This window comes from Oncorhynchus masou, chromosome 9, assembly GCF_036934945.1.
Source record: "Oncorhynchus masou masou isolate Uvic2021 chromosome 9, UVic_Omas_1.1, whole genome shotgun sequence".
NCBI lineage: Eukaryota > Metazoa > Chordata > Actinopteri > Salmoniformes > Salmonidae > Oncorhynchus > Oncorhynchus masou.
Window position 1 is genome coordinate 30,581,375 of NC_088220.1, and position 22,738 is coordinate 30,604,112.

General features: G+C 43.8%; 1 protein-coding gene across 5 annotated transcripts in view; it reads right to left on the reverse strand.

Moving 5' to 3' along the window:
• The window catches only part of LOC135545831 (fibroblast growth factor 13-like), a 191,415-nt gene that overhangs the window by 22,414 nt on the left and 146,263 nt on the right, over positions 1–22,738 (reverse strand). For 3 of the 5 annotated variants that reach the window (XM_064973753.1, XM_064973755.1, XM_064973752.1), the window contains 2 exons: positions 10,028–10,138; positions 1,240–1,343 (listed from right to left, as the gene is read on the reverse strand). In XM_064973753.1, coding sequence (XP_064829825.1) covers positions 1,240–1,343; positions 10,028–10,138 — 215 coding nt within the window. Of the gene's footprint in view, positions 1–1,239; positions 1,344–10,027; positions 10,139–13,482; positions 14,442–16,598; positions 16,972–22,738 lie in introns of those variants that run through there. The other 2 variants (XM_064973756.1, XM_064973754.1) reach the window with 2 other exon arrangements.

Consider the following 22,738-nt stretch of genomic DNA (forward strand, 5'->3'; position numbering starts at 1 on the left):
GGCAGAGAGAAAGGGATATTTTTTTGGGCTGCATGGGAACTGAATTATTCAGAACTTTGCACATTTAATCAAAGATGTGGAGCCTTGCTGCCAGAGCCATATATTTCAATGGCCTCCTGTTTATAAATCCTTCAGCTTTTTAATGGCACTGAATTATATCAGATATGCCTGATATAATTAGGTTAGATAGGTAGATATAGTCAACTAGAAAGTGAAGAAGATATTATATCTAAATAGAATGGAAGAGAGTATAGACAAGGATGTTTGAATTATACTTATTACAGATAATAATCTCTCTCTCTCTCTCTCTCTCTCTCTCTCTCTCTCTCTCTCTCTCTCTCTCTCTCTCTCTCTCTCTCTCTCTCTCTCTCTCTCTCTCTCTCTCTCTCTCTCTCTCTCTCTCTCTCTCTCTCTCTCTCTCTCTCTCTCTCTCTCTCTCTCTCTCTCTCTCTCTCTCTCTCTCTCTCTCTCTCTCAATTCAATTCAATTCAATTCAAGGGGCTTTATTGGCATGGGAAACATGTGTTAACATTGCCAAAGCAAGTAAGGTATATAATATATAAAGTGAAATAAACAATAAAAATTAACAGTAGACATCACACACTCTCTCTCTCTCTCACATACTGCATCTGTTTCTTCCAGCTGTTCATGTCACCATAGTAATGCGGACTGCTGCCAGAGCAGCGGCATGTCAGCTCCGTACAGCCCAGAAGGTCAGACGCAGGCATGGGGTGTGGGGGCAGGGACAAGGGCACAGGGCCGAACCACCCCAACACACACACATAAACAAAGAAACAAACACACTCTTCTCCACCACCACCCTCATCACTACCAGTGCGCGCACACGCGCACACATTAGCAGGCATACACACTCATCACCCCCGCCACCACAAATCATGCTGCCAGCCAGGCCCCATGCTAACACACCCACTCTAGCCACCTGGTGAGAGAGGCAGGGCTGGGCACAGATGGTAAACAACTGGGGACACCTGTTAGGAAACATGTCATTATGGTGAGAGCTCAGTATTCCACATGCTCTGTGATCATGATGTAGCATTGACTTTGCACTGCAAATGGGTATGTGGCTGTGCCAGAAAGTAGCAGGGAGGATATTTCTTGTAGGTAGCTCTTAATGATTGTGAGGTTATGAAAGATGTGGCTATATGGAGCCACTGTGTTCTACCAGGGAGAGCAGGAGAGGTTAGAACTGTACGTGTGTGTGAGGTTGGGGAGACTTACTGATGTGTACAGGAAGCCCTCGCTGTTCATGGCCAGGTAGAGCTTGGTCTGAACTCCCTGGATGGCCACCACTCGAAGCCCCACTGGAATGAGGTTGAATATGGCTGGGGAGGAGAAAGAGAGAGTTACTCACAATCCTGTCACCAAATGGAGGGGGAAAAACATGTCTAATATCTTGTGAAGTAGAGAGTACGCACACTGTTTATCCACCAGTAAATAGAATTTAGTGAAGCCATGCCTCGGTCTGAGTTTTCCTGCTTGAGGGGGCATCTAGGGTGACTAAACACCAGCAGGTAGCAACTCCCGTACTGACTCGGGAGAGGCGAAGGTCGAGAGCCGTACGTCCTCCGAAACACAACCACGCCAAGCCTCACTGCTTCTTGACACAATGTCCACTTAACCCGGGAGCCAGCCACACCACTCTGTCGGAGGAAACACCGTACACCTGGCGATCGTGTCAGCGTGCACTGTGCCCGGCCCACCACAGGAGTCACTGGAGCACGATGGGACGAGGACATCCCAGCCGGCCAAGCCCTCCCTTAACCCGGATGATGCTGGGCCAATTGTGCGTCGCCCATGGGTCTACTGTCCACAGCCGGCTGTAAAACAGCCCGGCATCGAACCAGGATCTGTGGTAATGCAGCTAGCATTGCGGTGCAGTGCATTAGACCGATGCGCCACTCGGGAGGCCACCAGGAGCAGAGCTAATCTAAGTAGAGAACGATACATTAAGCTAAGACTTCTGCCCCCACTATTCCTGCCAACCACATCCTTTCACTCTACCCCAGTCTCCTCTACGGAGTTAGCTACAGTACTGCTTAGCTTAGCAGGCAGAACAGAGACCTCTTCCCACCCGGCTCTACCCTCATATGCCAAACCGCTCACACCTTTATCCTACTGTCACTGTGCTAGCCAAAAAGCTGACAATCTCCCCTGGCCACAATCCCCCCCTGCATTCATACGCTAAGGGAGAGAGAGGCAGCCCGCCACCACAGAGGTCTGCTCCTGAACTCCGGAACAGAGAGGGGGTTTTCATAGCGTGAGCAGCGGTCGAGAGAGGCAAATGATGTAGCCTTAAAGAGGTTAAATAATGCTAAAAAGGAATAAATAATCATCGCTCACACTCACTGAAAAAAGGCAAACAGAGACAGTGATTTGTGCCCTTTCTCTCAAAGTTAAGCTGTTATTGTATCTACTGCCGTTATGTCCTATTGTAACTGTAAAGCTGTTATTGTAACTACTACTGTTATGTCCTATTGTAACTGTAAAGATGTTATTGTAACTACTACTGTTATGTATTGTAACTGCATTCTTAGAGTTACGCTAACATCAGAGCCAAACAGTGGCTTTGCTGCTGTGTCCTGCCCCCTCCTCTTCTATCCTGGCTGGCACTAATTGCACACAGTGCTGCCACATGCATGCCCTCTGGCAACAGAGGACAGGGTCACTCTGGGCTATGGGATAAAGACAGGCACATCTCTGTGTGTGGAGATTTACATAATCACACAGGAATATAAGGACACACACACTTCGCAGGCACACACACACACACACACACACACACACACACACACACACACACACACACACACACACACACACACACACACACACACACACACACACACACACACACACACACACACACACCTGTCTATATGGGGCAGATAGGATGCCAGCGACATAAGAACAATGTGAGAGGATATTTAAGGTGAAGAGACAAAGTTCTCTCTTTTCAACATCAGCATTGATATGTGTTTGGGGTGGCAGGGTAGCCTAGTGGTTAGAGCGTTGGACTAGTAACTGGAAGGTTGCAAGTTCAAACCCCGAGCTGACAAGGTACAAATCTGTTGTTCTGCCCCTGAACAGGCAGTTAACCCAATGTTCCTAGGCCGTCATTGAAAATAAGAATTTGTTCTTATCTGACATGCCTGGTAAAAAAAAATATATATATATGCTTCTCTCTTTCACTCTTAGTTTACTGACAGGTTCAAGGTGCTAGGAACAACCACACAGGGGTCTCACCACAGATCCTCTCTAAATAACTACATCCTCCCTCCAGAGAGGAAGCCCATGTAAGCAGTCCAGCTGTGATGGACTCTCTCCCCTGACTTTAACACTAAGACAGCTTCTGTGTTTCCCCAGTCTTCCATGGTGAACAATAGAAGAGGAGTAGGGATTTCATCAAGTAAAAAGCTACTCCAACCCACTGTAGAGGTAGTACTGCAGAATGATGCTGTAAATTCACCCTCTGCTCTTCTGTCCTCCTCTCCTCCCTCCATTTCTCATCTCCTCCTTCCTCTCCTCTCTTTCATCTCTCTTCTCCTCCATCCTCTCTTCCCCTGCAGACCTTGGCTGATCCCAGTCCCATCGGAGCCTTCCACCCTGAGCAACATCTGCTGCCTTGTACACAGAGATAACTGATCTGGGATCAGCTAGCTACATTATATACAGTGGGGCAAAAAAGTATTTAGTCAGCCACCAATTGTGCAAGTTCTCCCACTTAAAATGATGAGAGAGGCCTGTAATTTTCATCATAGGTACACTTCAACTATGACAGACAAAATGAGGAAAAAAATCCAGTAAATCACATTGTAGGATTTTTAATGAATTTTTAATGAATAAGTATTTGGTCAATAACAAAAGTTTATGAGCCTTAAAGACATTTAATGAGCCCAAGCCCCCAAAAAACAAATGATTGTGCCATTATCCAATACATACATGATATAGGCTACTGCACATTAAAGAAAAATAAAAGCCCATAGATATAGCTAGCTATATGCTCTCTTGGGTAAATAAATGAAACCAGCTCCAGTAGGCTAATATTTTGTGCGAACTGTTTTACAATACTGTATTGTATTATGCTGCATTACACACTCTAATTATGCACATTGTTCTTACCATGATAATGCAGGGAGAGAATATGTGACTCGGGTGCAGCACATGCGGCCTACAAAGTTAGAAGTACAGGCTAGCGAATTTGATTTGACTTTGGACATATAATAGGGCTTATTTGTATAATTATGTGTCGACTGACACATATATACCTTTCATAATATTTCCCCCTAATGTTATTAGCCTACTCCCTCTCTCTATTGTTGCTTCATTCCTTCTCACTTTCAACAGTTAAACTAAATAAGTTTCATTGTCCATATCTTCCTCAATACAATGACTTCATTGAATGATATGGGACTAGACTTAGATGCAGAAGGCTTTCACTTCTCTTCACGAAGATTGAATGGTTATGGGCCAGAATAAATAACTGATTTAGCCTACTACCGCCATCGCGCATTCGCTCTTCTTTCAAACTACCCATGAGTTTTATTGGCCTGCTGTATTTAACATTTCGCAAACAAGAGCTTGTGTCCCTCTTCAAATAGTCTATTGGTAGAAGAAATTATAAAAACAAATTTATTTTTTTTCTTGCATGGGACTCCAAGAGCTAAGGAGGGTTTTTTAAGGAGAGGGGCCAGTGGAGCACAGTTGCTTGCGTACTTTATAAGAGACAGAGTCTATAAGTTAGAGGCTTATTATGCATAACTCATCATCAATTAGCTAAATATAAGGCTAATACTGCATTGAATGTATTACCTGAAAGGGGTAGGACATCTATAAAAGGCAATCTATCAATCTAGAACAGGATTATCTGTTTTGGATTCAATTTGAATGGAGTTGATGGAGAAAGACTGTGAGAGAGTGCTCCCATGTGCACTGATTTAAAGCAACGATATTCGAGTGACAGGCTGTTTTAAAACACTGCAGCTGCAATCAAAAAATATAGATATCTTTACAATTAAGAAATAAGGTGACCCCGAAAGTCAGGTGGAGATGGGTAAATTAGACGCGCATTCGAACTTTATATTACTGTAGCATAGCCTATGCTGCAGCAAATGCAGGCCTACCTGTCACAAGAAACAAAGTTACCGTGGTGAGATGATACTGTAGGTCTCCATGCATTGTGAACTGCACTCCTTACTGAGATGGGCTGTCTGTCCCCACCATGAGGGTTGATGATTCATCATGCAGAGGCCGTAGAAAAGACACATTTAGACATCCCATATAATTTAAAAGTTCCATTTCTGTTCCAGTTCCATTTCATATAAATCATTTCTTTTCATTTACTGGTTTCTCACAGTTATTTATCCCGGGAAAGGGGAGTGGTTTTGGGCTGTATCTCCAGGTACATCTCGGTATCCGACATATCTGAGTTTGTTGGGTGCCAGCAGAATGCTACCATAGTGCCAACTGTAAAGTTTGGTGGAAGAGGAATAATGGTCTGGGGCTGTTATTCATGGTTCGGACTAAGCCCCTTAGTTCCAGTGACGGGAAATCTTAACACTACAGCATACAATTGACTGGCCTGCACAGAGCCCTGACCTCAACCCCATCGAACACCTTGAATGAATTGGAACGCCGACTGCGAGCCAGGCCTAATCGCCCAACATCAGTGCCCGACCTCACTAATCGTCTTGTTGCTGAATAGAAGTAAGTCTCAGCAGCAATATTCCAGCATCTAGTGGAAAGCATTCCCAGAAGAGTGGGGGTTGTTATAGCAGCAAAGGGAGGTTCAACTCCATATTAATGCCCATGATTTTGGAATGAGGTGTTCAACAAGCAGGTGTCTTGCTATTTTCAGAGGATCTATGTGGATAACTGGATTTCATGTAGGTGGAAGTACTTTGTGGGTCATGGCGCTGTTTTTTGCTGTTGTTGATGTAGCTAAACGTGTTTTTGTTGTTGAAAGTATTCGTATGGGAATAGACATGATTCCATTACATTCATGGTATAGACGACCACATTCCTGCTACAGCTCATCCCGTTGCAGCACGACGGGTTCTCTCCACTTAATAATGCTCGCTCTACCCCTTCCCATCTCTCTCTCTCTCCATCTATTTCTGCTGCAGCTCTGACTACATGGACCTATCTGCTTAATATTTTTCTCTCTCCTCTCTCTCTCCTTTTCCCTCTCTTTGTCTGTTGGCTGCGTGCTGAGACCCACACACAGACACAGCTGCGGTAAACTTCATTTCAGGGGGATTACCAGCCAATCGGCCGCCTGGGATTTTCGAGAGGGGAAACTCAATTACTTGTATCTCACAGAACACCTGAGATTCAACACGAACATAACAGTAAAACACATGCCCAGTCCTGGTAAGAGACTAACTAGGTTCTACACGTGACTACATATTATGGTATTGTTCCACTTCAAAGCCTCTGTACTGTAGTCTGAGAACCATTCATATAGGAGATGATTATGAAGGAACAAAGCAGAGCTCAGATCATCAGCATAAATATTACTGCTCAACATACAGAGAGAGGAGGGACAAACTAACACAGATTCAAATGTACCCGGTGACAAAGGCTTCCCAACCCCACGCCTTGATTAGCCAATTAGATCAATGTATGTGAATCTTAGTTTAAGGGTATAACCGGACTTAAGCAGCATTATGACAGCAAGAAGGAAGTGGATGAATCGCCTTTCTTGAATCGGTGCTCCTTCTTTGGAAACTTGGAAATTATTTGGTATGCGCTGGATGATATTTTGCATAATGGTTCAGAATGTTGCCTATCTAATGAAGTCTGTCGGATTTTAAAATAGTACTTCAAAAGTAAAAAATATCCTCCAGATATCTCAAATAATTCCATGCCCAAAAAATGACCTGCCCAGCTAGAGCAAAAGTTGGGCGGCTCTGGATTTGGTAAACAAAAGTTTAAAAAAACATCAACGAACACTGCTGTATATTCATGAGTGCTACCTCAGCAATGTTAGAATGCTTGTATGTGTGTGTGTGTGTGTGTGTGTGTGTGTGTGTGTGTGTGTGTGTGTGTGTGTGTGTGTGTGTGTGTGTGTGTGTGTGTGTGTGTGTGTGTGTGTGTGTGTGTGTGTGTGTGTGTGTGTGTGTGTGTGCACTAGCATTTGAGTAGCTCCTCTCCCACCATCACAAGACACCATAGCTCAGAGAGGACTGCGCTCCCGTCACCATGGAGACAAGAGCACCCAGCGCCTAACAACGCTATTTTTGGACCGGTGCAAACGGCTTCACTTTTCTCCCGTTCTTATTCAGCTCTATCATTTTTCTCTTCCAAGTGTTACATAACATATCTCAATAGGACTGAAACTGTTAACAGCTCTATCAAACTAGCTCTAGGAGACGTGGGAGTGGGGAGTGGTTGGTGTGTGTTGTGTTCATTCTCTCTTCTCTAAGTAGGCTCCCTCCCTTCTATGTAATTCATGTCTCCCTCCTCCCTAATCCCTCCCCCTCTCCTCCCCGCGACGGCAACATAATAAAACCAGACGATTACCGAGTCTGTTATTGCTCCGACTGACACGCAGGCTGCACAGAACGGGTGTTCATTTGTGTGATAGAAGTGTCATCTGGCTTAAGTGACTAATTGAATATAGTCGGGGCTAATTTACACTCTCACAGAATGCCACATTCGATTAGTTTCGGGGTGATGGTGATCCGGGCAGCCGCAGGTATTACATTAGTGCCCTGACGACGAACCACGCGGCACCATGAGGCACAGGGCGGGCACTTCCGAGTCGCGCCAACGCCTAGGGAATAGCGCTCTGGGGCTGTTAATAGTCTACCTTCCACTATGCCAAGGCAACTCTAGTATAGGTATTATCAGAACAGGGTAGGACTTGTGTTCCTATAACGACATCAGTCAATTACCTCTTAATGCAATGTTTTTACTGACTAGCGTCATAACGTCACAACAGCATATGACATCCAATACCGTTGCCAGCAATTACAAAGCAGGAAGCAGCTGTCAGTCAATAGTTACTGTGCGGTGATCAGGATGAGAGCATCTCTTAACAGGCTGCACAGAAAACCCTGGGACTCTCCATCAGTCTGTACATCTATCTAATATCTATCTATCCACATGTGTTGGATTGTGTTTGTGCCTGGTGGGTGTATGCTCTCGTTTTGCTATCTATCTCTACTTTAATCGGCCCATTGCAGAACTTAGCACCCTGAGCAGTGGGAGTACTGGTACTGAATTATCAATAATGTGTGGATTACTGAAAGCCTGGTTTTACTAAGGTCTGTAACAGATGAAAAAAGCCAATCAGCCACTGGACTGATCTCCCTAAACACAATATAATGCTCCATATCACTGCTGTAAGACACTTTCTATTCTATTGTTTGTTTTACACATCTCAAAGGCTTTGGAAGATATGAGGAAGGGATAATATGGGATTTTAATTCTGATGAGGGATACAAATAGACTGAACCAAATACACTAAGTTTACAAAACATTAGGAACCCCCCCCCTCCCTTTTGTCCTCAGAACAGCCTCAATTCATCAGGGCATGGACTCTACTTGGTGTTGAATGCGTTCCACAGGGATGCTGGCCCATGTTGACTCCAATACTTCCCACAGTTGTGTCAAGTTGGCTGGATGTCCTTTGGGTGGTGGACCAGGACCATTCTTGATACACACAGGAAACTGTTGAGTGTGAAAAACCCAGCTATGTTGCAGTTCTTGACACAAACCGGTGAGCCTGGCACCTACTACCATATCCCGTTCAAAGGCACATACATCTTTTGTCTTGCCCATTCACCCTGCACACATATACAATCCATATCTCTTAAAAATCCTTCTTTAATTTTAACCTGTCTCCTGCCCTTCATCTACACTGAGTGAAGTGGATTTAGCAAGTGACATCAATAAGGGATCATAGCTTTCACCTGGTCAGTCTATGACATGGAAAGAGCAGGTGTTCTTAATGTTTTGTACAGTCAGTGTAAGTCTATCTGTATGAGATACGCAGTAAATGTGCAGCAGTGGAGAGATCTCAAATGTGATCCGAGCGAGAAAAAATTCAGCCACAACTTAGAACAGTATGTAGAATGTACAGATCAAAGCTGTGCTTCCTCTTTGAAACGGAACCAGCCAAGAAGTGTTAATTTGATGTTCATTACTGTGCCAACAGACTGTTTACTGTGTTGACGCACAGTTAACTGATGACCGGGTTTATTGACATGGGAAATATTATGGTCTGGAATCAGCATGAAGTAGATGGGTTAGGTTGATGGACAACGCAGCATTCATTAGACACCCACGGAAGAAAACTGTCTTAAAAAGGAAGGGACTACCTGAACTTGTCCAATAAAGTAATACTCGTTTTTGTCTTCCGTTACAAAAAGCAAGGGTTCCCAAACTTTTTGGTGCCGGAGACCACTTTTGTGATTGCAAATTCATCAGGGACGCCCTCAAAATCAGTACACAATTCTGACTTTAGAGTGCTATAAAAATAGCATACAAGGAGTTTAATTATGACTGCTGCAGCACATGGCAAGACTTACCAAGTCTCAGGCCCTGGGAAATAACCTTTTAAAGCCCTCCCTCTTCATATTGGAGAGAAAATGTGCAGGTTTCAAGATAATTTCCTGCAATTATACACATTTTCCAATGGGGCCGTTTTTCAGTTTGAAAGCTTAGATTACAGTGCATTTATGTTCGAACCCATTTTGGGGGGGATACAAGAAGTACTGAGTTAAAAATGGATCATTGATGAAGTACTGTGGATCCCTGTGTGCCTCCCAGACCCTGCTGTACATCTAAGGGTAGCCTATATTGTAGATTAATAATATTGTATTGTACCTTCTTAACTTGTTCCACCGACCCCTCGGCCAAAGTCGTTTAATCTGTTGTTGCTAGAATTATTTATATAAAACCATTCTATTTGATTTATTATAATGATTAATTTTAAGCCCCGTTTGGGAACCACTGCCTTAATGAATATGTCCCTGGTGCCAGCCGAGCAGAGGAGACTTACTGTAGCCATTGTCCTCCTCCTTTGTCCCGTCGATGGTGCCATCGGCTTGCAGCTGCAGGTGGAAGCCCTGTCGACTGTACAGCTTCGTCACAATCCCCTTCAACTGGGGTTCTGAGGAGAGGGGGAGAGAGGGAGGGGGGAGAAGAGGGGGAGTGTGAGATTGGAGACAGACTCTGATCCTGCATCAAGGCTTGCCTCATTCCTGGAGAAAGAGGAAGTTGCATCAAGATGCTAATGTTGTTGTATAATCAAGATGCTGATGTTGTTGTATAACCAAGGTGCTGGTTTCAGTTCAGTTTTGTGCACCCTCTCCAAAAGGGACTGGGGTAGAGGGTGATGAGAGTTGTGCCCCCACAGGAACCTTGTTCACCCGTCCACCAGCCATGTATCTTACAACAAGACATTCTGTAATCCTATAAACCTGGCACGCTAGGTTATAAACTACATTATAAACTGCTGATTGGATGACAGCCGTGGTATATCAGACCGTATACCACGGGTATGACAAAACATTTATTTTTACTGCTCTTATTATGTTGGTAACCAGTTTATAACAGCAATAAGGCACCTCAGGGGTTTGGGGTGTATGGTCAATAAACCACGGCTAAGGGCTGAGTCCAGGCACTCTGCTTTGCGTCATGCATAAAAATAGCCCTTAGGCGTGGTATATTGGCCATATAACCACACCCCCTCGGGCCTTATTGCTTAAGTAACTAACCAGTCCCCCCAGTCCTGCTCCCAATAGGCCCTGCGTTGCCACATTCTCAGCTCTCCAAAGGCTCAAGGGACCAGCGCAAACACATCTCTGCCTACGTCTAGAAGATCAAGCCATGGATACCGGCGTATGAGCAAACAGTTCCTATCTCTACCACACACAGGAACAGGGAAGGACTAGGGAGACTAGAAAGGAAGTCTGGGTTTATTCCAAAGGGGCCTGTGGCTGCACCTGAGAGGATTACATGGAGAGCAGGTGCTTGACAGTCAGAGTCAATATTTATCCAGGATAAGCACTGATTGATTTTTTAAAATGCTAACTGTCCATATTATGTTTGTTTGTTCCCTAGTGAAAATGCCGTGTTTTAAATATGGGGTATACAACTTCCTTCTACGGTGTAATGGATGGCCATGTATAGTGGGGGGGAAATTCCATCCATCTATGCCATCCAAAGAAATGTTCTGGGACAACTACATTACAAAGTACAAATTCTGCTAGCCAATGGATTAACAAAGTCAGTAGTTCAAACTCCATCGAAAGAGATTTTAGTTGGGAAGGCGGTGGCCTATATCTTATATAAAAAAATAAAACCTGGAAGTGCCTATTATGACACAAGCTTGACATTTTGGTGTGTCATGTTCCGCTAAGAGCTATCCCTTCCCCGTGCTCCCTTCCCTAGAGGACTGTCCTTTATCATCATTTACCACACCTTTCATCCTCTCTTTCATCTGCTTTACCTTTCAATACTGCCATTACTACCCTCACAAAGGTTACCGCCTGGCCAGTACTCATGCTTTGGCTATTTCTTTTGCACCAGTGGCTCCCTACTATAGGAACCTTTTAAGACTGATACATCAGGAGGCTGACGTCTTTTCAAAGGCAGAGATTTGCGCCAAAATGCCAGTCCACTAACCATAAGTAAACTGGGTGTGATGCTAGGTAGCCATCTGGGTTCCTGTAACAAGCCATAAAGAGCATTTCTTCAACGTTGCTTAAAATGCATTGAATGAAAATATGTGGATTGGAGGATAAAATTGCATTGGAGACTTCTTGATTTGTAAATTCCTGTGCTGCCTTCAAAACACACATTCACAAGGTGTTACATCACAAGGAAACAATGTGTCGGAGACAGAGAATGGCGTCATAAGGTGAAATCAGTGGGCGGCTTTTTCTACCAGGAGACTCGGGGATCTCTACTCACACACTCACTGACACACCCAAACACATCCATACACAAACACACTCGCATAGCCGCAGCAGAAAAGTCTCTTGCTTCTGCTGAGGCTCCACATATGTGTTACGTAAACCACACACTCCCTATCCCCGTGCCCTCCCGACTCCACAGTTCTGCCTCAGGGAGATGGAAGAGGGGGATGAGGTGGGATGAAAGAGGGTACAGACTGGTATCATGGTATGGGTCCAGTTCTGAGGGAACACTGCAGGGTAGCTTAGCCCCAGCCCCCGGAGCAACACACCCCCGATCTCCTCCACTCCACCCCCACCTGCATAATGCACTTACAAAACAGCCTGAACCAGCCTGTGAACTTGATGGGAGAGGAATTAACTGGAGCTCATTTAGGTCTGAAAGCACAGGGCTGAGTCACGCTCAGCAAACCTCAGCGGTGCTCATTAACCAAGGGCCACGGCTCATGTAGCTTTGTAAACATCACAGAGAACCAGCCATAAGGTAGTGCTGGTATGTAGCACAGCTAACGGTCAAAAGCAAGCTGGTCTGTTTCACTGTATACTCTGGTTGTGGATGTTTGGTTGTGGATGTCTGGTTCTGGATGAGGTTCTGTCTGGGCCCTGTAAGCTGCAGTGGCTAAGCCTTCACTAACTACATGAATCGCACCTTGGCAGACTATTCTGCATGGGCCATTCAGGGACTGAGAGGTCTGTTGGGATGCCTTATCAGTTTTTTTGTTAGAGCACTGCTCTGAAATACAGACCGTCTGTCTGTACAGGAAATGACCCTGGAAGTTTTTGCGGTTGGTTTTGAAATCCCCAAATATAAAAGTTTAATACATGTGTACAGTATGTGTTAAACTTCACAAAGTGTGTTTGACATATTCTTCAGAAAGATATACATATCCTTCATCATTTTCTAAACTTGGTGAAATTACACAAAACTATTCAAATGCTTGGGTGCCTGCTGTACATCCTGTGTCCTATGGTAGTACACCAAAGCAATATATCTGCATAGAGTCTTTTTTAAGCTTGCTCATTGTGGATTCAGACAACAGACATAAGCATGGCAATGATATTTAAAGACCACAGTGGGCTTGTGTTATGCTCTAATCCTGTTTAGCTGGCTCTATTGTAATGGTCCACATGGGATTACATGAGCAGACATTGAGGGATGAAGCACCAATATAATACATCACTTAGGTAGTTATTAACAGTCTGAAATGTCATAGGTCACACTTTTGTGCATGAACTAAAATACACATCCATAGGGAGACCTTCTAGCTGTCTTTCCTTTGATATAAATCTGCATTTATAGATTTTGATTAACATTCTATGGATATTTAAAAAAAAATATATATGTATCAATTCGAATCATTTATAAATGTTGATGTTGTTCCTATACCTATATAGCCACTTTGGTTGTCCAGTGCCCCTGATATTTGTTGCACAGAGCAGAGTTGGGGAAAGTGATGATGAAACTGAAGAAATGGCAACAGAAATCAAACGTATGAATTGTGATGGTCTAACGGAATTAGCGATACCCAAAACAGACCTGGTCGCCTCCGTCTCCTCTTCTTGGAGCCAAAGAGTTTGACCCGAGAGAACATAGACAGCCTGCTCGGTTTCTCGCATGGCTTCGTTTTGTTCGGGCTGCTAACGCAGCGGCAGGCATTAGATTTCTCCCGCTCCCTCGCCTGCCTTTTCTGCCGAATAAGGGAGCTGGCTAACGCTGCAGCCATGGCCAGTTTGACGGGTTTCCGGAGAAAACTTCCAGACTATGAAAAATGTTCTCCTCTACCCCTTTCAATTGTTTTATTGGAAATCTTTCTCAAGCAGCAGTGGTCATCCAAAGATTCCTCAAATGCAAATCGCAGTCATTGCTCGTTAATTGTGAAATAAATATAATGAATTCAAAATGCAGTCAGTGCATAAAAAAGTACCTCCACTCTTCTTCAAAATGATGCCTATTAAATGTTCTGTAAGTTGATATTTTTTCTGTTGGTTTTGTTGGGCGTAGCTCGGTAACGGTGCATCTTATCTCCGGAAAGAAAAAACAGTCCTCAACAAAAAATGACGAGACACATGTTCCACTCTCGTACAGCACAAATAGTGGCATTTCTCCAGCATCATAACTAACGCGCAGCTGTTTCCCTAAAAGCCGTTTTGCACCAACCCACAAAAACAGGGATCATGCACATGAAGAGTGGCGCAGACGCAGGTGGTTGTGGCCCGCGCTAATGCGCAGCCAGAAAACACCTGTTAGAAAACGCAGAGAAAACGTTTCCAATGGTGATGTTTTCCTTTTATCTTTTAGGTCGTTAATCTCCCTCGTCACGGGCAAAGCGCTGCTAGTACAGTGCACGGACTAAACCGGTTTAGTAGATAGAGCGACGGGAGAGGATAGAGAGACTAATTATTATAGAGATTAAATTTGTTTTCCCTCTCTTGTTCAAACAAGACGACATATGAAATAAACCGCTACAAACACAGTATCAGACCCCAGTGCATATTGCACAGTCTAAGCTATACTGCTGCGCTCCCAGGGAGCATCCTAACCAGGCGCAGAACTAGCGCGGGGGGAACCGGGAGGGGGAGTGGGGGTGGAGGGGAGCATGAGAATATTCTGGTACCCTCTCTCTGTGTCCCTTCAATTATTCAATACCGATTCAATGAGTATGTCTTTTAGGCATAACCATTACGCATGCGAAAGATTTATCAAAAAAGTTGGGGATGAAATTGCTCATAAAGCGTATCACTCGCAGTAGATCCCGTAGCCAACACTAATTAATAGACAACACAGTTTCCTTATCATGCATTGTCAATATACAATTAGCCATGGTCCCTGCAATAATTTTAGCACTTTTAATTATGATTGTGTGAGATAAGCAAGGCGACCCGCATCCCCAAACTCCACTGCAGTGCCTTGGACAACGACACTGCCTTGAGATGTTGCCCACTCCCACCTGCTTCACTGCAGACACCCAAACAAACGTGACCGTGGTGCTCAAGTGAGAGGTACGGTGACCAATGACTCAGAATGTGGGAAAGCCCTGACACAGTCGAAGATGGATTGGGCTACCTCTGCCACCTATACACTCATGTGAAGAAAAACTCTGAAAGCAGCCACTGGCATAAAACAAGACAAGGCGATTGAGTAAATGAGTCTCGGGTTGAAACTGAGCCATCATCAATATTTCACATCCTGCCTGTCCCTAGAGAAGGTTGAGGAGATGGGAATGTGGCGACAACAGGAAGCTCGTGTCCACATTTTTGACCAACGTGTTGCCATGGTAGTCTGGCCTTTGCCTTACACTGACGGCTGGGTCAAAACTATATACTTTATAGATGTTGTTATCTTCAACCTAGTACAAGACGAAGGGCCACCTACACATATTTTCTATCAGTTATTTACAACAAAACAATATGAGGATGTTGATGATAATGATGATACACATACGTTTGGAACAACTACGACATGTAACGTTTGAGAAACATGGAGGAACGTCTACTTCTGACGTGAGACTGAGAGCTGATAGTACATGAGAGCAACACATAAACAACGCACGCCCCTGATTCAATCTATCTACATTTTACACGTGGGAGTAAAAAACAAAAATCGATGGCACGCAACTCAGTGAAACGGATAGTCATCGAACAAACCTCCTCACAAAAAGACAGGATTCATATCCTGCTATTGCATCAACTGCTAGATCAAACATACGTAAGGAGACAGCACCTCCCTCACTGACAAGGCTACTTTCAATAACTCCCTGAAGAAGCAGCAGTAGCTATACTTCCCCATTCCTCCCTTTAAAACCGTCTCCGTTTCCTCTCTGTGCATCGTATCCTAATCAAAGCCTCCACAAGGGTGCCACCTACAGTCCAGATTTGAAGCTGCCGTACACAAACTTTACATGATCCATAGATCAATAGTGCTGTACATTAGTAGGCCATTGCATACACTGCTACACGCAGAAGCCAAATATCTGCATTTTTAAAACGATTTGTTCATAAAAATAAAGACAAACCTGTTACGATCAATTACATAGAAATAAACTATTTCCCAATCATTAATCCATCGATTACTGTCATAGCGAATAGACCATATTAAAAGCAGATTTCTGAAAAGACTCAAGACTCGAGAGTATAACAGCCTACATATTTTACTAGAAAGTTAGGTAGGGTATGCTTTTTCAAACTTGATCATCCAATAATATCAACCTGAGTGATCTGTTGTGAATATATCATCTTTCAACATACACACCGTTTAACATATTACCGATATGTTTGTTATAATTGATATGCACCGATATGTAAAATGTCGAATTCTATCCATCAACTTCATCAAGTTTTATACATAGCCTACGTATAATAAACGGTAAACTTCCGACTAGTTGTATTTGGTAGACATCTACCGCACTTCTATCGCAGAGGTCATCTTTACTTCAGCACCATGGATAGCTCCGGCAAGAGGGCGTGCGCCTCTGCCTCTTCACAGTGCTCAACAGTCAAAAACAACCATCTTCCGCCACAGACCATGCAGCAAAACACAAAGTAAATTGGAATATAAGAATATCCAATGTGCATCAGGAAGTAGGCTAGATCCCTAGAAGCCAAACAAACATCTAAAATGTGCAGAAACACTTGGAAAGGAGAAGAGCCGCCTACCTGACGCAGATTTCCTCAAGGGAAAAGTCTTGCTTCGATGCATATTTGAAGCCAAGAAAAGTGTCCTCAATATGAGCAAACAGTCGTCGGATCTTGGAATGAAAGCAAGAAGATGCTACAAAAGTTTAAACCAGATAATTCAAAGAACTGTCATCGGCGTAGACGTTAGAAGCGTAGAGGCGGGGCCTGCAGAAGATCATTAACCGACGAGCATTAGTGCCATTATGACTTTCTAAAATGCTCATTAAAGATGCATTTGGAGGTCTTGTTGATCCGGAGTGTAGTCACTAAACTGCTGTGCTCTCTGGGTCAGAAATTAAGAAAAGTGATCGAAAACGCTCGCTGAGATACTTCCTGCCGAGGGCAGAGAATAGTTTCCTCTCATATTACAAAAAAAAAATGGATGGAAAACGATCCTTTAATGTGCCGGGTAAACCGGTTAGGCAGGCCCTGTCCACTTTCCACTGAAATGCATTGACGTACATCAACGGGAGATGACAATAGGCATTAGCAGATGGTTTTTACATGGGAGCTCTGTTTTTCTGGACACATAAGCAGGATTTAAAAACGGGTACAGTATTAACAGGGCCTTCCACATTGTACATGGCTTTATCACATAAACTGTCAAAGCCAAAGGGAAATCAAACATAGAATATCGTTTAATCAAGCCAACTTAAAGACACGATTCAAGCGTTCTTATAGCAAACAACCATCTTCCATGTTGAATCAGATATAAAATATGAAATATAGTTTACTGAACCTTACTTAGGGCTCTATTCAATCCGCATCGCGTAAGGTCAGAATTACAGCGTGATTGAATATTTAAGGCATTGCTCCCGCTTTAGCGGAGACTGCATTCACGGTAAACGCTGTCGGATCAATCGGAAATGACCTTTACATTTCTATTGAGGATAGAGAATAGAGTACATTAAGTATAGAAGAAAATTACTCTCCAGGACAAGCATCAGTCATTGTAATGGTCTACATATGAAGGCCTGAAGTGTGGTGAATGTGGTGATACTGTACTGTAGTCCTTAGAGGCAGATCCTAGCCAGCATTGAACACTAGATGGCGCAAGTGACTAGACTTCGATTGCTGGAGGACCAGCCATTGCGGATGCCAACAGACTGCACTTCAAAAAACGGACTTTGTTGAGGCCTTGCAAATTATGACCCCTCAAAGTAATGCAAAAGACAGGGAAAGTGAAAGGGGGAAACCTAGTCAATTGTACAACTGAATTGACTTCAACTGAAATGTGTCTTCCGCATTTAACCCAACCCCTCTGAATCAAAGAGGTGGGGGGGGGGGGGGGAGGGCTGAGTGTATTAACCAGTATCATTGGATTAACTGCCTTGCCCAGGGGCAGAACGTCAGATGTTTACCTTGATATACACTAGTAACTACAGATCATGAGTGAAGAAACATTAGTGGGCATACACATTTAATAAAAGTTAACAATATGATTTTTTGAATTGGACCACTATTTGCCCTTAGCAATTCTACATGTATTCTATAGCTTGTTTTGAAGGTCAGAAACATTAGATAGGGATATTTGTACATAAAAGGGTTGATATGTCACAATATTGATCCACAACGGAAGTGGATGCATTCGTTTTCTCCTCTACTGTCGTGAGCCAGAACGCATCAAGCTGATGATGGACTCAAGGGACTACGTTCCTTAAATAGGTGGGAGTGAGAGTACATTTCTAAGAGCTTTGCACATCTGGATTGTGCAATATTTGCACTTCATTCTTTTCAATATTTTTAAAGCTCTGTCAAGTTGGTTGTTGACAATTGCTAGACAGCCATTTTTCATTCTTGCCATATATTCTCCAGCAAATTTAAGTCAAAACTGAAACTTGATCACTGAGGAACATTCAATGTTGTCTTGGTAGGCCACTCCAGTGTATATTTGGCCCTGTGTTTAAGGTTATTGTCCTGCTGAAAGGTGAATTTGTCTCCCAGTGTCTTTTGGAAAGCAGACTGAAACATGTTTTCCTCTAGGATGTTGTCTACACTTAGCTCTCTCTTTATTTTTTTTATCCTAAACAACTCCCTAGTCCTTGCTGATGACAAGTATACCAATAACATGATGCAGCCACCGCCATGCTTGGAAATATAAAGAGTGATACTCAGTGATGTGTTGATTTGGATTTGCCCCAAACAAAACGCTTCGTATTCAGTACTTAAAGTTCACTTCATTGCCACATTTTTTCAGTTTTACTTTAGTTATTCTTTTGCAAACAGGATGCATGTTTTGGAATATTTGTATTGTGTCCTTCTTTTCACCATGTCATTTAGGTTCGTATTGTGGAGTAACTACATTGTTGTTGAGCCATCCTCAGTTCTCCTATCACATCCATTAAACTCTGTAACAGTTTTAAAGTCAACATTGGTCTCATGGTGAAATCCCTGAGCGGTTTCTTTCCTCTCAGGCAACTGAGTTAGAAAGGACGCCTGTATCTTTGTAGTGACGGGGTATATTGATACACCATCTAAAGTGTAATTAATAACCATCAGGCTCTAAAATATATTCAATGTCTGATTTATTTTACCCATCTCCCAATGTTCTGCTTGGTGAGGCATTGTAAAACCTCTCTGGTCTTTGTGGTTGAATCTGTGATTGAAGTTCACAGCTAGACTGAGGGACCTTACAGATAATTCTATGTGTGGGGTACAGAGATGAGGTAGTCATTCAAAAATCATGTTAAACACTATTATTGCACACAGAGTGAGTCCATGCAACGTGTTATGTGACTTGTTCAGCAAATATTTACTCCTGAACATATTTACGGCTTGCCATAAGAAAGGGGTAGAATACTTATTGACTCAAGACATTTAAGCGTTACATTTTTTCTCAATTTGTAAAAATGTCTAAAACATAATTCCACTTTGACATTATGGGGTATTGTGTGTAGGCCAGTGACACAACATTGAAATGTAATCCATTTTAAATTCAGGCTGTAACGCATCAAAATGTGGATAAAGTCAAGGGTGTGAACGCTTCTTGAAGGAACTATATGCATGTCTGACATTTCAAAGTGAAAATGACAAACTTCAGAAGCTTTATTAATACGTCTGAAATACACTACACGTTTGAAACGTTCTGCATTGCAGGAAAGTTCTGCTGCAGCAGTGAGATCAAATTAAGACCCTACATCTGTAGATAGGTAGGTATGTATGTGCTGTATGCATCGATCTCTATAAAACCATACCATCTGTCCCATGCACTGCCCATCAATAATCCTGACATAGGAGAAGTGGCCCCCAACAAGGACAAGAGGCAGACCCCCATGTTCTACTACAACAGTCTGTGTCTCAGATCCACTGTGGATAAGCTGAGACCATCAGTCAAAGGGACAGGCTAGCTGTACCAGTGACTACATGGCAACTGAGGAGAGAAGGGCTGCAGTACACAAGCACAATAGAATATCACAAGAGATGCTGGGAAATTGTCTACCCATGTGTACCTTCAATCATGCCTGTCTTTGTCTGAGTGTGGCATAAGCATGTGTCTAACTCAACTGGTAAGCTGGCTGCTGCTGTGATGAGATGGACTACAGATACCTTGCTCTCCGGTAATAACGTGCTCATGGCATAGGTTTTCAACTTGGGATGTGAGTGGCGAGAAAGAGAGATGGTCGCCCTGCTTCTCAGGGCTGAGGCGTGCGTGTGTGTGTGTGCGTGCATGTGTTCATGTGTGTGTTTGCCTGTATGTGTCTGCAAACCAAGTCTGTGTGACCTGCAGTGTGCCAGCCTGCCAGGGTTCCATTCATTACTGTTACCAACGCTGTTCTTCGAACTTCTATCCCAGCCACAGCCTCACAAGAGTGGGAGGAGAGCCTCCATGGACAACCTAAAGTCCAGTACAACACACAGGCGATTACAGGAGCTATTAGAGCAACATACACAGTCAGCATTGCGTCAATACTATCAGTGCCATAAAAGGCAAACCAGTACTAACTCCAAGCTGTGAGCACAATCAGCAATACAGATCAATGGAGAGAGACAGGAATGCTGAAGCTAGATGTATTGGAGTGCCGAACCGTTGGTGTTGTGTATGTTTTGTATACGGGATGGGTGTGAAGTGTGTGCCAGGTTGACAGTGACTGCGTAGGCCAGGGTACTATTGTGCCGCCTGCTGCCATACAAAGGCACACAGATGGAGCGCGACGATCCCGGCGAGTTGTGCTGCTCACGCTGTGAACACGGATATTTCAGACAGCACCACACAGCCTGCCTCCGTCACTCTGCCAGTAAACAATGATATCATTGATTCCTCAGAGAGCGGGTGCTGTTACATCTTCTACCCGCTGGGGGTACTGTGTTACGGAGTGCCACGAGATATGGGATGTGCTCCGAAGAGTATGAACGTTGGGCTGCGTTTACACAGGCAGCCCAATTCTGATCTTTTTTTTCTCACAAATTGGACTTTAAACAGATCAGCTCTGAAAAAGATCTGATATAAAAAGATCTGATGTGATTGTTCAAAATGCCAGATTAATGAAGACAATATCAGAATTGGGCTGCCTGTGTAAACGCAGCCACAATGACCTCTGTAGATAGAGCCAAAAAAATGACTACTGTCTCCTATTAATGGCACCAGTCTATCAAGTTAAATCATTGTTAAGGAATTTCTAATTTGGGATTGAGAGGTTAAGTAGAACTTGGGGGACAGGCATTGATTATAGTGGGAGGCTTAAACCTGATAGAGGGCAAAGCATCAAAAATATGATTGGTAGCATCCTGAGAGTACATTGAAATTCCTTAAAAGTACATTTTGGAATGTTATCTAAATCATTGCATTTCAAAACACTGAGCTCAGTGCAAGAGCTTCCTTGGTATAGTTCTGGCTCAAAGAAAGGACCTCCCATAGATGGAGAAAGATATGGCATAATCTCTAATTAATAACGTTATATGGTAACAAATGAGGCAGTTCTACGCTGCATTGCTGCAGGCCTCTGAGTGCTGACAGTTAGTTGGTTCTGCTGGTAAACAACAGCTACATCATCCATGTTGCAGCACAGTAGACTAGGCCACCACTGCCATGACGACAACCAGGGTTGCTATGGAGACTGTCCACCTGAGCATGTGTGATTGTTATGGGGATGGGGGAAGGGGTATTCCAAGAGTTAAGACCCTTCCTCAAGGCTCTGTGAGGAGAAGAGCTGGATCCTAGTTGTGGCTGAAAGGCTGGGCCACGGGGCTGGGACGACAGCCTCAGAGCTCTCTGCTGCCCTCCAGGGCCTGGAGGACTGACTGCAGCAGCATATAATGACATGGACTATCATGACTGGGACTGGTACCCCCAGGGTATTAACTATGATGTTGGGGAGCAGCTCCAAGCTCCACCGTGGGGACTAATGACAAAGCAGAAGAGCAGCTCTGAGCTCCACCGTGGGGACTAATGACAAAGCAGAAGAGCAGCTCTGAGCTCTGTCGTGGGGACTAATGAAAAAGCAGAAAAGCAGCTCTGAGCTCCACCATGGGGACTAATGACAAAGCAGAAGAGCAGTTCTTAGCTCCACCATGGGGACTAATGGCAAAGCAGAAGAGCAGTTCTTAGCTCCACCGTGGGGACTAATGGCAAAGCAGAAGAGCAGTTCTTAGCGCCACCGTGGGGACTAATGACAAAGCAGAAGAGCAGTTCTTAGCTCCACCGTGGGAACTAATGGCAAAGCAGAAGAGCAGTTCTTAGCTCCACCGTGGGGACTAATGGCAAAGCAGAAGAGCAGTTCTTAGCTCCACCGTGGGAACTAATGACAAAGCAGAAGAGCAGTTCTTAGCTCCACCGTGGGGACTAATGACAAAGCTGAAAAGCAGCTCTGAGGTCCACCGTGGGAACTACTACCAACAAAAGGAGCAGCTCCTTGTCTATATATATATTAACTTGTTTGTATTTGTCCACAGTGGCATTTCTGGTATTTCAGAAATAAAAAATAATCAAACATAAAAATAGCAAACATGGGAACAAAGGGTTGTGAAGTCCATCCAACATCCAACAATAATTCAGTACTGTCTAAACTGTATACCAGTCTCTTTCCTCATTAAACCACAGTGCAGTAGCAGCTAGGCCTTACATCTCACTTAAAGCACACAGGAAATAAGCAGAGTAGCAGACAAGATCTAATACCTGGCTA